This window comes from Halichoerus grypus, chromosome 5 (genome assembly GCF_964656455.1).
Source record: "Halichoerus grypus chromosome 5, mHalGry1.hap1.1, whole genome shotgun sequence".
Lineage (NCBI taxonomy): Eukaryota > Metazoa > Chordata > Mammalia > Carnivora > Phocidae > Halichoerus > Halichoerus grypus.
Window position 1 is genome coordinate 154,016,597 of NC_135716.1, and position 16,603 is coordinate 154,033,199.

The 16,603-nt window shown below is 40.0% G+C and overlaps 1 protein-coding gene across 4 annotated transcripts in view; it reads right to left on the reverse strand.

Annotated features, from left to right (window-relative positions):
* Window positions 1-16,603, reverse strand: part of ST3GAL3 (ST3 beta-galactoside alpha-2,3-sialyltransferase 3) — a 181,577-nt gene that overhangs the window by 145,171 nt on the left and 19,803 nt on the right. For all 4 annotated transcript variants that reach the window (XM_078073266.1, XM_078073265.1, XM_078073268.1 and 1 more), the window contains exon 2: window positions 12,523-12,667. In XM_078073266.1, coding sequence (XP_077929392.1) covers window positions 12,523-12,637 — 115 coding nt within the window. In that variant the 5' untranslated portion in view covers window positions 12,638-12,667. The remainder of the gene's footprint in view (window positions 1-12,522; window positions 12,668-16,603) is intronic.

The window sequence follows — 16,603 nt, forward strand, 5'->3', positions numbered from 1 at the left end:
ACTGGCTACTGAATGAATAAGTCATGGGAATAAGAGACACAGCACATGGAATATAGTCAATGATACTGTTATAGTGATGTAACAGACAGATGGTGGCTACACTTGTGGTGAGCATAGCATAAGATATACACTTGTCAAATCACTAAGTTGTACACCTGAAGCTAATGTAACATTGTGTGTCAACTATGCTCAAATTAAAAATATTTTTTTAATTAAAAAAAATCCCAGGGGTGCCTGGGTGGCTCAGTTGGTAAGCGTCTGCCTTCAGCTCAGGTCATGATCCTGGCGTCCCAGGATCGAGCCCTGAGCCCTCCATCGGGCTCCTACTCAGCGGAGAGCCTGCTTCTCCCTCTCCTTCTGCCTGCTATTCTCCCTGCTTGTGCTTGCTCTCTCTCTCTGTCAAATAAATAAAATATTTTTTTTAAAAAGTCCATTGGCCATATATGTGTGGTCTATTACTGGACTGTTTTCTCTTCCATTGATCTATATGTCTACCTTAATACCAGTACCACTCTATCTTGATTATAGTAGCTTTATAAGTTTTGAAAGCAGTTAGTATATAAATCCTCTTAGTTACTTTTTTCTAATATTTATTTTTAAGTAAGCTTTACACCCAACGTGGGGCTTCAACTCACAACCCCGGGATCAAGAGTCGCATGCTCCACTGACTGAGCCAGCCAGGCGCCCCTGCTATTTTTTAAAACTGTTTTGAATATTTTAAATTCTGTGTTTCCATATAAACTTTAGAGTCAGCTAGCAATTTCTACCAAAAAATAAATTTAAAAATAGCCCACCAAGTCTTCTGGAATTTTTATTGGGAATTGAAGCTTAAAACAAATTGGGGAGATTCAGTATCTTAATATCATGCCTCTGCCCCATAAACACAGTGTCTTTATTTCAATATTCTTTCATTTCTCACGCAGCAATGTTTTGTGGTTTTTAGTGTACATACTGGCTATTCTTCTCCCTAGGGGGTCTTCTTTCCTACACTCAGACAGGCTATCCTCCTAACTATCAGAGAATGTAGAGGCATACAGAAACAATTATCCAACCACATTGAGGGAATTACAAGGAACCCTATGGAAAATAATATAAATCAAGTCATAAATTTTATTCCCCTTTTCTTCCCATTTCCTTCCTCCTACAGAGGCAACTATTCTATTGTTTAATATTTACATTTGCTTATGTTCTTTTACTATATATATGTTTGATATGCATTTATTTTTTCTTATCAACTTATCAACCTTTCTTATCAACAGGAGTAACTTATATACAATAAACTGCTTCAATTTAATGTATACAATTTGAAGAGTATTGACAGTTATATACACTCAAAAAACCACTGCCATAAATCAAGACACAGAACGTTTCTATCAATCTCAAAAAATTCCTGTGCCCTTTTGCAATCCACCCTTCCCTTCACACTTCATCCAAAGTAACTAACAATCTGCTTTCAATTACTAATAATTACCTTGTACTTTATATAAATGGAACCATATAATATGTAGTCTTCTCTGTCCAATTTCTTCTGCTCAGAGTAATGAGTTTGACATTCATCCACGATGCTGCATGGATCAAGCTTGTTCCTTTTCATTGCTAAATGGTACCTCACTGTGTGAATATATCACATTTTGTTTATCCATTCGCCTGTTGATAGACATTTAGGTTGGTTTCCAGTTTGGAGCTCCTGGGAATAAACCTGCTTTGAGCATTCTTATACAGGTCTTTACGTGGTCATATGCTTTTATTTTTCGTAGGTAAATACTGAAGAGTGGAATGACTGTCATTTTGGCAGGTGTATGTATAACTCTTAAGAGACTGCCAAACTGGTTTCCAAAGTGGTTGCACCATTTTACATTCACAATAGCAATATGAGAGCTCCATTTACTTCATATTCTTGATAATACATTATCTTTTTTTAAAACTTGAGTCATTCTAATTGGTACCTAATGTTATCTCACTGTGGTTTTAATTTGTATTTCTATGATGAGTAAGAATGTTGGGAATTTTTTCATGTGTTTACTGGCCATTCCTACATCTTCTTTTGTATAGTGTCTCCTCAAATCTTTTACCCATTTTGATTAAGCTGTTTACCTTCTTATTAACTTACAAGAATCTTTTATATATTTTAGATATAAACATATGCATGTACTGAGTATTTTATAATTGAACATTGTATGTACAAGTATTAAATGTTCCTTCCATTCTGTGGCTTGCCTTTTCATTTTCTTAGTGTTTTTTAAAGGGCAAACATTTCTGGGGTGCCTGGATAGCTCAGTTGGTTAGGCGTCTGCCTTCAGCTCGGGTCATGATCTAAGGGTCCTGGGATCGAGCCCCACATGGGGCTCCCTGCTCAGCAGGGAGTCTGCTTCTCCCTCTTCCCCTCCCCCTGCTTGTGCTCTCTCTCTCTCTGTCAAATAAATGAATAAATGAAATATTTAAAAAATATAAAATAAAGGGCAAACATTTTTAATTTTGGTAAAGTTTATCAAATTTTAATTTTATGGCTCATGTTTATTGTATCCTAAGAAATCTTTGTATGCCTGCCTTTTTAATTTATAAAAAATGGCATTGTGTTACTGTTTCATTTTTGACTTAAACTATATTTTTAAAGTTCCATCCATGTTGTTTCATGTATATAGGATCTGTTACTTCTAACAGCTGCAAATCATTTCATGATATAAATACCCTACTTTTTGCCTATTCACCCCTACCCCTAGGATGGAAGGAGACTCATCCTCCAACTCCTTGGGCACACAAATAATGCATGATCTGATAAGCGCCATAGAATATATATATAAAGGAGCAGACCTGCTGAGCTAAAAGATGTGTGTGTATTTCAGTTGATTAATTATTACAAGACCATGTTCCAGAATGGCTTTGCTAGTCTACCTTCTCTCCAGCAAAGAATACTGGTTACTATATTCGCACATTCCTGCCAACACTGGCCATTATCCAGCTTTCTTCTTTTGTCAGTCTAAGAGGTATAAAGTAGTATCTTGTTTTAATTTTAATATTTGTTATAGCCCCTAAATTTGAATATCTATTCCTATGCTTAGCCAATGGGTTTTTTATTCTGTAAATTCTTTCTTCTAATTCTTTGCCCATTTTCCTTTTTTAAAAAAGATTTTATTTATTTATTTATTTGAGAGAGAGAGAGAGCAGGGGGAGGAGCAGAGGAAAAGGGACAAGACTCCGTGCTAAGTGCGGAGCGAGATGGGGGGCTCAATCTCACAACCCCAAATCATGACCTGAGCCAAAATCAAGAGTCAGTGGCTTAACCAACTGAGCCACCCAGGCGTCCCTCTTTGCCCATTTTCTACTGGGAATGCTGCCTTTTTCTTCTTGATTTGCAGGAATTCCTTGTCTATTCTAAATATCAACCCTAGCAAATTTTTTTATTTTATTTTAATTCCAGTATAGTTAACAAATATTGAAATTTTCTTCTCCCAGTATATTATCTGCATATTAACTTTGTCTATGATGTCCTCAACAGCACAAAAATCTCAATGAACATTCTGTGCACACTTGGAAAGAATGTGTATTCTACCATTATTGGGTAAAGTGTTCTATGAATCTCAATTAGATAAAGGTACTTCATAGAGTTGCTTGGATTATCTATATCCTTACAGATTTTTGACTTCTTTTATTAATTACTGAGAGAGGGGTATTCATATTTTTGAACATGATGGTGGATTTGTCCTCTTCTCCCTTTTAGTCTTAACAGTTTTTGCTTAATGAAGTTTGATGCTCTCTGATTAGGTACATACATATTTATGTATGTCTTCCTGGTAAATTGCTCCTTTTATCATTATGTAGTGACCCTCTGTAATCTCTTATAAATTCTTTCTTAAGATATGTCCTGAAATTAGTATAGCTAAGCCAGCTTTCCTATGCTGATTGTTTATATATTTTCCATCCTTTCAATCTGAACCTGTTTTGTGGGTTGTTTTTTCTTTTTTAAGATTTACTTACTTTTTTCGAAAGAGAGACCATGGGGTGGGAGTGGTGGAGGAGAGGCAGAGGGAGAGGGAGAGAAAAACCCAAGCAGACTTGGGGCTGAGTTCGGAGCACGATGCGGGGCTCGAACCCAGGACCCTGAGATCACAACCTGAGCTAAAACCAACAGTCGGATGCTTAACCAACCGTGCCACCCAGGCGCCCCTACTTTGAACCTGTTTTTAAATTTAAAATATAGGTCTCTCATATCAGGACATACATCATGCTTTAACTATTCTGACCGTTTCTGCCTTCAGCTGGAGCTTTAATCCATTCGCGTGTAAATGGAATTGTTGAGACAGTCAGGAATAAATCAACTGTCTTACCATTTGTTTTCCATTTCTCTTTTCTGTTTTGTGCTCTTATATTGCTGTTTTCCTACTTTCTTTGGGGTTAGCTGAATATTTTTTTAGTGCTTTTTATTTCTTCTTTGGCTTCTTAGATATATATTTGGAGGGGGAGGGGTTGTTGCTGTTGTTTTTTCCTAGTAGCTGTTCTACCAAGGAGTTCTAAGCAATACACATCTTTAACTTACCAGACTATTTAGAGTCAATATGACACCTCTTCACATCTGACATTTCATACCTCTTGTTATTCTTTCCTCAACTTATACACAATATTCCTACTTCCCACTTCTTATTTTTCACAAATGTAATAACCTCACAACAGTAAGGTTCCACTTAACCCCCCTCTCCCCATTCCTTGGGCAAGTTTTGTCACATCTTACTTCTACATAGATTCTAAACCTCATTCCACATGGTTACTATTTTTGCTTTAAGCAACTGTCTTTTAAGCAAATTATAAGAAAAAAAGGAAAAAGAGTCTTTTATATTTGCCCATTATTTTTACCATTTCTAGTGATCTTCATTTTTTCCTATAGATCAAAGTTTCCATCTGGTCTCACGTCCTGGTGTCCCAAAGGATATGCGTTAGTATTTTTTTTTGTAATGCTGTTCCGCTAGCAGCAAATTCCCTTAACTTTTCTTTGTTTAAAAAAATGTCTTGGGGCGCCTGGGTGGCTCAGTCGTTAAGCGTCTGCCTTCAGCTCAGGTCATGATCCCAGGGTCCTGGGATCGAGCCCTGCTGGGCGGGAAGCCTGCTTCTCCCTCTCCCACCCCCCCCTGCTTGTGTTCCCTCTCTCACTGTCTCTTTCTCTGTCAAATAAATAAATACAAAACAAAAATTTTTTTTTTAATTTCTTCATTTCACCCTCATTTTTGAGGGATATTTTCAACAGATAAAGAATTCTGGGACAACAGGTGTTTGGTATTTTTCTTTCAGCACTTAAAAGATCTTTCATGGTGTGAATTCCACTGTTTATGGTAAAGGGTAACTGGAATTTCTTACCCCCATTAGAAGGTTTCTTTTTTTTTGTTTTCAAGATTTTCACTTTAGATTTCAGATGTTTGACTATGATATGCCTAGATTTTCCCAATATTTATCCTTAAAGTTTGCTGAGCTTCTTAGATCTGTAAGCCAATGTGTTTCACCAAACTTAGGACGTTTTCAGCCATTATATCGTCAATTTTTTTTCTGTCCAATACTCATATATATTAGACAATTTTATATTGTGCCACAGGTACCTGAGGCTGTTCATTATTTTTTCTTTCTGTGTTTTGGATTGGATCGTTTCTATTACACTCTCTTCAAGTTCACTAACTTCTGTTATATTCAATCTACTGTTAAGTAAAATCTTCATATTCTGTTTCTATACTTTTCAGTACTAGAATTTGCTTTTTTTAAAAATAGTTTTGATTTCTCTGCTGGGACTACTTATTGTTCACAGTATTTTTCTTTAATTCTTTAAATTATTTGTAATAGCTACTTCGCTAAGTCCAATATCTGAGCTATCTCATTTATAGACTTTTTCTTCTCTTGAATATGGATCACAATTTCCTGTGTGTCTGTATGTCTAGTAACTTTTTACTGAACACTGACCACTGTGGAGATGGCATGCGGAAACTATGAATACTGAAGAGCATCGATTTGTATTTTAACAGGCAGTTCAATTACTGCCTGACCTTGAATTTGTGTAGACATGATTCTATGCTATGTTTAGTGTGGATCTGAGGAAATCCATGGCATTCTTGACTTCTCTAACTTGTTGGGACCCAACCTTTAAAATCTGCCTTGCTGGGGCTTGGTTTTCATCTTGTTAGGGTGAGTCTTGAGTATATCTTACTCTAGAGTGAGATCTTTATTTATTTATTTCTTTTTAAGATTTTATTTATTTGACAGAGACACAGTCAGAGAAGGAACACAAGCAGGGGGAGTGGGAGAGGGAGAAGCAGGCTCTCCACCGAGCAGGGAGCCCGATGCGGGGCTCGATCCTAGGACCCCGGGATCATGACCTGAGCCGAAGGCAGACATTTACTGACTGAGCCACCCAGGCGCCCCGAGATCTTTATTTTTAAGGCCTGGTCTTTCTGGTCTCTCGATGCCAGGGGTAGTAAAGTGCTCATGAGCTTTCTCCACCCTGGCCGGGCTGTCACTTCAAAGTCCCTGACGCTTCAGCTACCCACAATACTGCTTGACCTCTACTCCCATCCTGTGGATGTGGTTAAATGCAGGCAGTTTTGGCCTGTGCATACACAGCCCAGTCCGCAGCTACAGACTCACAGGAACTGCCCCCAACCCCAGACTTCCGAGACCCTGCCTCTGAACAATTCCCTATTCAGTGATGACCCATCTCATGGACTCCAACCACTTCAGCTGCCCTAAACTCTGATCTTTGCCTCCTTAGCCATGTGGAAGCACTGCAGTCTGTTTAGATCCCAGCTCTCTGAACAGGGTTGGGAAACTGCCCCCTCCCTGCAAGAGAACTGTGGAGCTCTCACCTCATGAGTTTTCCTTTTCTTAGAGACTGAAATTTTCTACTGCCTACTGTCCACTGCTTGACAAGAGTTGCTTCATTTATTCTGTCCGGTGTTACAGTAATAGAGAGAGGGCTAGCCTAATACCAGTTCTGCCATTATCATAAGAAGCAGAGGGTCACCCTAAGCTACAGGCTAAAAATGCCAGCCTCCATTTCATTTTTAAGATGGAAAACTAAGAGTTAATATAATTTCCTCTGTCTATAAGCTAAACTTAATCTACCCTTCTCCCAATATCAGATCCAAACGCCAACTTACTCGCCAGATGGTATTCTCCATAGTAATGAGATCAATAATGCATATTTTATAATCTCTCCAGTCATGATCTTTTGTAAATATAGGCAAGAACACAGTGGGAGTTGCTATATTGATAAACGTGGTAGTATGAATTTTTAAAGGTCTCATAAGAAATTAATCCTACTCCTATAAAATATCCACTTTAACTTATGAAATATGAATAGATAAAAATAATAATAAAGTATGTAAAGTTTCCATGAAATGGACTATAAGTATTAGGTCTACTGATAGGAGGGCAACTACCCAACTCTCCTACAAGGCCTGACCAGAATAAAGCATCAGAGCCAAGAGAAATGTCAGTATTTTGTCTCCATTTTGGAGATGATGAAACTGAAGTATACCCAACTCCTCCCAAGATTGTGTTGATCTGTTCATTAAGTTAAATATATGTACGTATATATTTCTACCATACTATATGTGTGTGTATACATGCACACAAAGTATAATAATTCTACAGTACTTCTTTTTTTATTAAGACTATTTTTTTAGAGCAGTATTAGGTTCACAACAAATTTAGAGGTAAGTACAGAGATTTCCCATATATCTCCGGCCTCCACACGTGTATATCCTCCCCTATTATCAATATCCCTCATCAGAGTGGTATACTTTCAAAAGTAATGAACCTGCACCGACACATCATAATTACCTAACGTCCATAGTTTACGTAAGGGTTAATGCTTTGTGTTGTATATTCTATATGTTTGGACAAAAGTACAAAAACATATTCATCATTATGATATCATACAGATTTACCACCCTAAAAATTCCTTATGCCCTGCCTATATGTCACTCCCCTCACTTCCAACCTTGGCAACCACTAATCCTTTTATTGTCTCCATAGTTTTGCCTTTTCCAAAAATGTCATAAAGTTGGAATCATGCAGTACGTAGCATTTTAAGACTGGCTTCTTTCACTTAGAAATAAGCATTTAAGGGGGTGCCTGGGTGGCTCAGTTGGTTGAGCGTTTGCCTTTGGCTCGGGTTGTAGTCCCAAGGTCCTGGGATCAAGCCCTGCATCAGGCTCCCTGCTCAGTGGGGAGTCTGCTTCTCCTTCTCCCCCAACTTGTGCTCTTGGTCGCTATCTCTGTCTCTCTCTCTCAAATAAATAAATAAAATCCTTAAAAAGAAAGAAATATGCATTTAAGGCTCTTTTGTGTCTTTTCGTAACTTGATAGTTTATTTCGTTTTAGCACTTAATAATATTCCATTGTCTGGATCTACCACAGTTTCTTTATCCATTCAACCACTAAAGGATATCTTGGTTGCTTCCAAGTTTTGGCAATTATGAATATAGTTGTTATAAACATCTGTATGCAGGGCTTTTTTTTTGTGAACATAAGCTTTTAACTCCTTTGGGTAAATACCAAGGAATGTGACTGATGACAGAGTTAGAGTATCTTTAGTATTATAAGAAACTGCCAGACTGTCTTCCAAAGTCACTGTACCATTTTGCATTCCCATCAGAAATGAATGAGAGTTCCTGTCGCTCCACATCCTCGCTGGCATCTGGTGTTGTCAGTGTTCTGGATTTTGGCCATTCTGATAGATAATGTGGTAGTATCTCAGTGTTGTTGTTGTTTCGTTTGTTTGAAGTAGGCTCCATGCCCAATGTGGGGCTTGAACTCATGACCCTGAGATCACAAGTCACATGCTCTCTATCGACTGAGTCACGCAAGCGCCCCCAGCTACAGAACTTTTAAAAACAGGTTGAGGGGTGCCTGGGGTGGCTCAGTCAGTTGAGTGTTCAACTCTTGATCTCGGCTTGGGTCTCAATTCCAGGGTCATGAGTTCAGGCCCCGCACTGGGCTCCATGCTAGATATGGAGCCTACTTAATAAAAAAATAAATTTAAAAATAGGTTGATAACTAGACCAATCTTCTACTTAAGTCTTTCAGGTTAAGCATCTGAGCCAAGTCCTAGCAATCTGACCAAGACTTGACACAGCTCTAAGTTGCTCAAAACAAAGCAGTTTGCATCCTGCCACAATATGTCTTGGGATTAATGAAATCATAAAATTTTCCATCTGGAAGGGATTCTATGCTCCAACATGGCATTTCATACAGACGTCTCTTTCAGAATGCAACATATAAGAGCTGTTTTATTTCTTTCTCGTGTTATAGGCCGCGAGCATAAAGGTCTATGCATCTTACATCCAGTTACATAGAAAAGCACATGGACCCTAATAGGAATATACTACTTACTAAATGAATAATTTAATAATAAAAATCTCTAGACCCCCTCCACCACCACTATGAAGGAATTCCAATACATCATCTTGGTAAGTCATAAAAGGTATAAAAATTAAGGAAACATAATGCTAAAGACATTTATTTTTCCAACTTGTAAATGCCCTTGCATGAAAGACATACAAACTCTTTACTGAGCCTCTTTGAAGCCTCAGCTTCTACGTCTGTAGGACAGGACAGTAATGATCAATCTAAACTATGAGGATCAAACGAAATTAGGAATGTGAAGTTCTCATTACAGTGCAGACACAGGAGATACCCACTAAGTCACTCTTATTATTACCAGCAGCCCAACTCTTCCTCCCCAGCAGTCATCTCCCTGCCTTAGGGCACTCCCTCTGGCTGACTTGGTGTGTGGGGTAAAGGTCCCCCCTTGGCCCAGGTAAGCCGTCAGAGTTAGTCATAGTACCCTGCCCTCTGATGTGACAATAGGCTCCCGTAAGACGGTCTAAAACAACCTATTCAAAGTCAAGTATCTGAAAGGCTGGAAGTCGGAATAACAAAAATATGCCAATAGCGGTTAGTCAGCTGATAACTCACTCAAAGGAAAAGCAGACAGCTATTCTTCACCTACTGAAGCAAGCCTACAGCGCCACCTCCAAGCTCATAAAGCCCTCCGTCATCTGGAGCACTTTCTTTCTGTCCCTCCCCCTTACTTTCCTTCCTTTTTCTTTCTCCATTGCCCTCCTGATGCTCTCTACTATTTCTTCTCAGTCCCTCTCCTCTCTTCTTACCAATCAGAATACAGGATTCAATCCTATCCTTAGTCTTTGTATTTATTGTACTTTTCAATATCATAATGAACATAGGGTTTAAAAACAAATCAGGGGGCGCCTGATTAACTGAGTGGCTCACTCAGTTAAGTGTCCAACTCGATACCGGCTCAGGTCATGATCTCAGGGTTGTGAGATCAAGCCCCGTGTAGGGCTCTGCACTCAGTGCAGAGTCTGCTCAAAATCCTCTCTCTCTCTCCCTCTGTCTCTGTCCCTCACTCGCTTGTGCATGCGTACACACATGCTCTCTCTCTAAAATAAATAAATAAATAATTTTAAAAATAGGGGCGCCTGGGTGGCTCAGTTGGTTAAGCGTCTGCCTTCGGCTCAGGTCATGATCCCAGGGTCCTGGGATCAAGCCCCATGTCAGGCTCCCTGCTCGGCGGGGAGTCTGTTTCTCCCTCTCCCTCTGCCTCTGCCCCTGCTTGTGCGCATGCTCTTTCTCTCAAATAATCTTTAAAAAATTTTTTCTTTAAATAAAGGCAAATCAGGAGTCAATTCCAGCTCTAATAATTACCTGTGTAACTTAGGTAAATTAATTAAATACTTCCATTTGCTCAGCTGAAAAACAGGGATAACAGCATCTCCACATGGTTAGGGTGAGAAGTAATTTTTTTTTTAAAGATTATTTATTTATTTGAGAGAGAAAGGGGGAGAGAGAGAACAGAGCAGGGGGAGGAGCAGAGGGAGAGGGAGCAGCAGACTCGCTGCTGAGTAGGGAGCCCATTGTGGGGCATGATCCCAGGACCTCGAGATCATGACCTGAGTGGAAGGCAAATGCTTAACTGACTGAGCCACCCAGGCGCCCCAAGAGCGAGAAGTAAATTAACTAAAATTTGTAAGCTGTCCGTCTAAAACCTGACATACAATAGGTCTTCCATAAAGGTAATGTCCTTCTCAACTTCTCTGGGAAAATATTATCTAATTCTTGGTTATGTTGTCTACAGGTCAATAGTTCTCAACAGAAAAGGAGACCTCCATTCCTTAAAACTATTCCCATCTATTTTATGGATACAGATGAATCCATCCATTACGGATATAGACAGTGCCTTTCACTACAGAATTTTGTACTACCCTGACACGAACACTTTATTCTGGGTAGTCTCCTTGATTTTAAAAGTAAGTTGGAAGAGAGAAATTTAAATAAACTCTGGAAACCCAAAGTAATTAGTTAAAATTATAAGCTAAGCATTTAAGAGGCACTTAAACAATACACATAAAATAATAAATTAAAGACTTAACACTACATTTTAAAAAACTGGCTTGAAAATGCTTCCGGAGTTTGGGCCAGGTAAGAAAGAAATGAACTACTTCATAGGAATGGTTCCCATATTAAGGTCTTAATACACTAGCAGGGCCAACTGCAGCTGCCTCTTCCAACTCCTTCTATCTCATTTTAACCTCACACCTACAGACTGACTCTACTCTTGAGTAAATTCTACACTGGTATCAGTTGATATTTGTAAAAAGAAAACTATCTTAGAGAAATCACATTCACTAGGAATCAGGACCCACTACCCAATGTCTCCTGAGCCAAGCTCAGACAGCCATCAGACAAAAGAACCAAAAGGAAAACTACTTATGGCCCGTGTGTGACACTTCAAGTTACGTCCAAGAAGAGAACATGCAAAGGGCAGCGCCGCCCAAAGCGAGCCCTTCAACCGCAAGCCTAAAGCCACAACACGGGCCACACTGGATGAATCGAAACCAAGTCAGAGAGGAGCAGAAGGCTAGTAGGAAACACTGTGTAACACAGAGGCCGCAGGTACAAGCCGAAGAAAGGGACTGAGAGTTACCGGGGAGGTAGGGGGAAAGCCATCATTCTATTCAGGTACAAGTTCAGGGCAAGCAAGGGCAAAATAATTAGGCAGGCAAAATTTCTTCAGGGAAAATAAAACAAAGACAATATTAAACTGAAAACTAAAAATTCAAAGAAAAGGTAGAGGTGACTGTTTTCAGGGCAGGAGAAAACCAACTTCAACCCCCAGCCCTAAGGCAATGAATACAAATGGGAGCGGCAAGACACCGCAGTAATTAAAAAGAACAGCATTCAAAAACTAGACATACTGGTAGAGTTTGGGGTTTTATTGCAGAATAGCATGTTTTCACTGCGATCATAAAAGGATATGCCATGGCATGCAGTTTTTGAAGAACATCAAAGTTTTCAACCTACAGCCACAAAAATGGCAGGCAATGTCTGAGCCTCTAAGTCCCAGGAGTTCGCGGCTCTCACTGCCCGTCTCTGAAGAATATGAAAGCACCGCAGCCCCCGAACGACCAGTTACCACTCTGGGCCGGGCTTTTCCTGGGGGCAGGCTGGAGCGACCATACTTACTGGAGTCCTCCCACTGGAGTAAATGGAGCTTCCACGCAGAATAATACAAAAATCCCAGTACCAGAAAAAGGCAGAGGGCTAGCAGCAGATTGCGCACAAATACCAAGAGTCCCATCTTCACATGATTTACGATTTCCTACATGACCTAAAAAATAAAAATAAAAAAATAAAAAAATAAACCAATTTAGGTCTTAAAGGATAAAGCAATCACCTTGTTGATATACTCTACCTTAAAATAAGTGCGTATAGGAAAATTTCCAAATGAAGAGCCACCTAGAGTTACCACGGACTTCCTGACATGGCATCCTCCAACCTGCTAGTCCTAGTCTCAAGAAACAGCTTCACCAGTCACTCAGTATCCAAGCCAGAAACCAGCAATCATCCCTGCGTCCCTCCTCTCCCTCATTCCCAGCATCCAATCAATGACCAAATTTTGGCAATTCCAACCTGCCAGATAAATCCCCAATCACACCCCCTGGCCCCCATCACTACCCTAGTCCACGCCACCACTGCGTTTCCAGAGACAAGCTCCCTGCCTCCAAACTGCACTCTCCCAAATCCATTCTCCACACAGAAGTAGGACGGGTCTGTTAATAACACAAAATCTGACATTACTCTCCTGCTCAAACCCCTTTGTGTTAGTGTTCCACTGCGGATGAAACAGAACACCATAGACTCGGTGGCTGAAAACAACACGAATTTATTATCTCAGACTCCCGGAGGCCCAAAGTCCAGGTACAGTGTGGCTCAGCAGGGTCCTCTGCATGGGGTCTCCCAAGGGCCAAAACCAAGGGGGCACCAGGGCTGTCCTCCGCTCTGCAGACTCTGAAGATGAAGCCGCTTCCAAGCTCACTCATTCCAGCTACTGGCCGAATGCAATTGCCTGCAGCTGCAGGGCCAAGGTCCCCATCTCCTTGCTGGTTATCACGCATTCTCTGCTCCTGTATTCCTTCTCATATTTTCCACATGGCCCCCTTGAGCCACAGTGGGTTAGGTCCCTCTCTGAATCTCTCCAACTTCCCCTTCTACCACATCTTGCTTCTGCCACCAGTCAGAGAAACTTCTTTGCTTCTCAGGCTCATGTGATTAGGTTGGGCCCACTTGAAGAATCCAGGATAATCTCCCTGTTTTAAGGTCTGTGGTCTTAATTGCATCTGTAAAGTCCCTTCTGCCACATAAGGGAACATATTAATGGATTCCAGGGATTCGGGTGTGGACATCTTTGGGGTGCCATTCTGCCTCACACACCTTTCTTCAATTCTCAATTCCTTTAAAATAAGGTCATTGCTCCTTAGAGTCTAGCAGCTTCTGACTGTGCCCCTATTTTACTCTCCAAACCATCTCTTGCACCTCCCAACCCTATCTGTGTCCTGTGCCTTTCTTCTTCCAATTCACTGAACACAGCCTTGTTTCCCTCCTCGAGGCCTGCCTGGGACATTCTCGGCCACACCGCTGTTTCGCCTATGGCACATTCTCTGATGCTCACCTGAAATGGAACATCGGCAGGGAAGACTTCCCAGGATCACCCCCCACCTCACTCAGGTATCTTAGCCAGGAAATAACATATGAGAAAGAAACTACATATAAATATTATAAATAAAGTGATAAAAAGTTATCATTTGCAGATTTAGCTGTCCATCCAGAAAAGCCAAGAGAATCAACTGAAAAACCATTAGAACTAATAAGTAGGTGATTATAAGATTAATTCACAAAAAATCAACAGCTTCCTTTTTTCTTTTAAGTTTTACTTATTTAAGTAATCTATACCCCACATGGGGCTCAAACTCACAACCCCAAGATTAAGAGTCACATGCTCTTCCAACTAAGCTAGCCAGGCACCCCACAAAAATCAACAGCTTCTTGGAGGTTCCTCAAGAAGTTAAAAATAGAGCTACCCTATGACCCAGCAATTGCACTACTAGGCATTTACCCCAAAGATACAAATGCAGTGATCCAAAGGGGCATCTGCACCCCAATGTTCATAGCAGCAATTTCCAATAGCCAAACTAGGGAAAGAGCCCAGATGTTCATCAACAGATGAATAGATAAAGAAGATGTGGTGTGTGTACACACACACACACACACACACACAGACACACACACACACTGGAATATTACTCAGCCATCAAAAAAATGAAATCTTGCCATTTGCAAGGATGGATCTGGAGGGTATTATGCTGAGCAAAATAAGTCCGTCAAAGAAAGACAATTATCATATGAAGAATATAAGACACAGTGCAGAGGATCATAGGGGAAGAGTGGGGAAACTGAATGGGAAGAAATCAGAGAGGGAGACAAACCATGAGAGACTCTTAACTATAGGAAAGAAACTGAGGGTTGGGGGAGAGGAGGGGGCTGGGGGATGGTGTAACTGACTGACAGGCTTATTAAGGAGGGTACGTGATGTGATGAGCACTGGGTGTTATATGCAACTGATGAATCACTCAACTCTACCTCTGAAACTAATGATGTACTGTATGTTGGCTAACTGAATTTAAATTAAAAAAAAAAAAAGAAAAAGAAAAAAATCAATAGCTTCTTAAAAACTATACCAGCAATACTGATGAGAAGATGTATGGGGAAGAATTCCATTCATGATGGCAACAAAACCTATAAAATATCTAAAAATAAACAGGAGGAAATGGGCAAGATTTTCACCAACGGACATAAGAGATCTGAATAAATAAAGACACACAATAGGCTCCTAAGTGAGAAGTTTCAATATTGGAAATATTTCAGTTCTCTATAAATCCAGTCTGACTCCATTCAAAACCCATGGTTTTGTGGGGTTCTTTTTTTAACTTAAATCTAAAGTTAATCTGAAGACTTTTTCTGCCCAAGAAGAGCCCAGAAATTTATTTAAATAAAAAATAATGAGATGAGGATGTGCCTTACCAGATATCAAAACTGACTCAAAGCTGTTAATTCTTAAGATAGATGGGTAATGGCACAGGGAAAGACAAACAGGTCAGTAGAACAGAGAGCAGAGTCTACAAATGAGCTCTCAGAAGAGATAGAGATACACACACATACATATATAAATGAATTTACTTTATCTATCTATATATGAATTTATTCTCTGATAAGCATATAATTTTCATAAAGAAAAAAACCATGATAGGATACACAGCTAACTGCTGATGTGGTTGTCTCCAGGAAACAGGATGAAACAATGGGAAGTACTTTTCCCTTTATATACTTCTAAGTTAAATTTGTTTGTTGTAAAGTCACAAGTATTACCGCTATAATTTTTTTAAGATTTATTTATTTGAGAGAGAGAGAGCATGAGCCAGAGGGGCAGAGGGAGAGGGAGAGAGAATCTTAAGCAGATTCCACACTCAGCGCAGAGCCCGACGTGGAACTTGATCTCACAACCCTGAGATCATGACCTGAGCAGAAACCAAGAGTCGGACGCTTAACTGACTGAGCCTCCAGGCGCCCCATACCTCTATAATTTTTTAATATTAAAAAAAATCAAACAACACATTGTAGAAATATAAACTAGTAGACTCTTCCAGGAGCAACTGGGCAATAGCTACTGAAATTTACAACATTCACGAACCTCGACCCAGCATTTCTATTTCGGTGACTTTTTCCTACAGCAACATTCCAACAAATACTTTACAAGATACGTACCTGAATATTCATTAGCAACACTCATTATAAGAACAAAATACTAGGAAAAAATTCAAATGTCCATCAATAGGAAACCAAACAAATGAATTATGGTACGTCTACACAGTGACATCTAGATCAGTGGGGTCATGGCAGGAAACAGATGGCACACGCAAAGGGATTAACCAAAGGAAGTTAATCATGGGTTTTTTTTTTGTTTTTTTTTTTTTTTTAAGATTTTATTTATTTATTTGACAGACAGAGAGACAGCGAGAACAGGAACACAAGCAGGGGGAGTGGGAGAGGGAGAAGCAGGCTTCCCGCTGAGCAGGGAGCCCGATGTGGGACTCGATCCCAGGACCCTGGAATCATGACCTGAGCCGAAGGCAGACGCTTAACGACTGAGCCACCCAGGCGCCAATCATGGGGTTTTTTATAGCTATGTGATCAGAGTTAAAGGAACCAA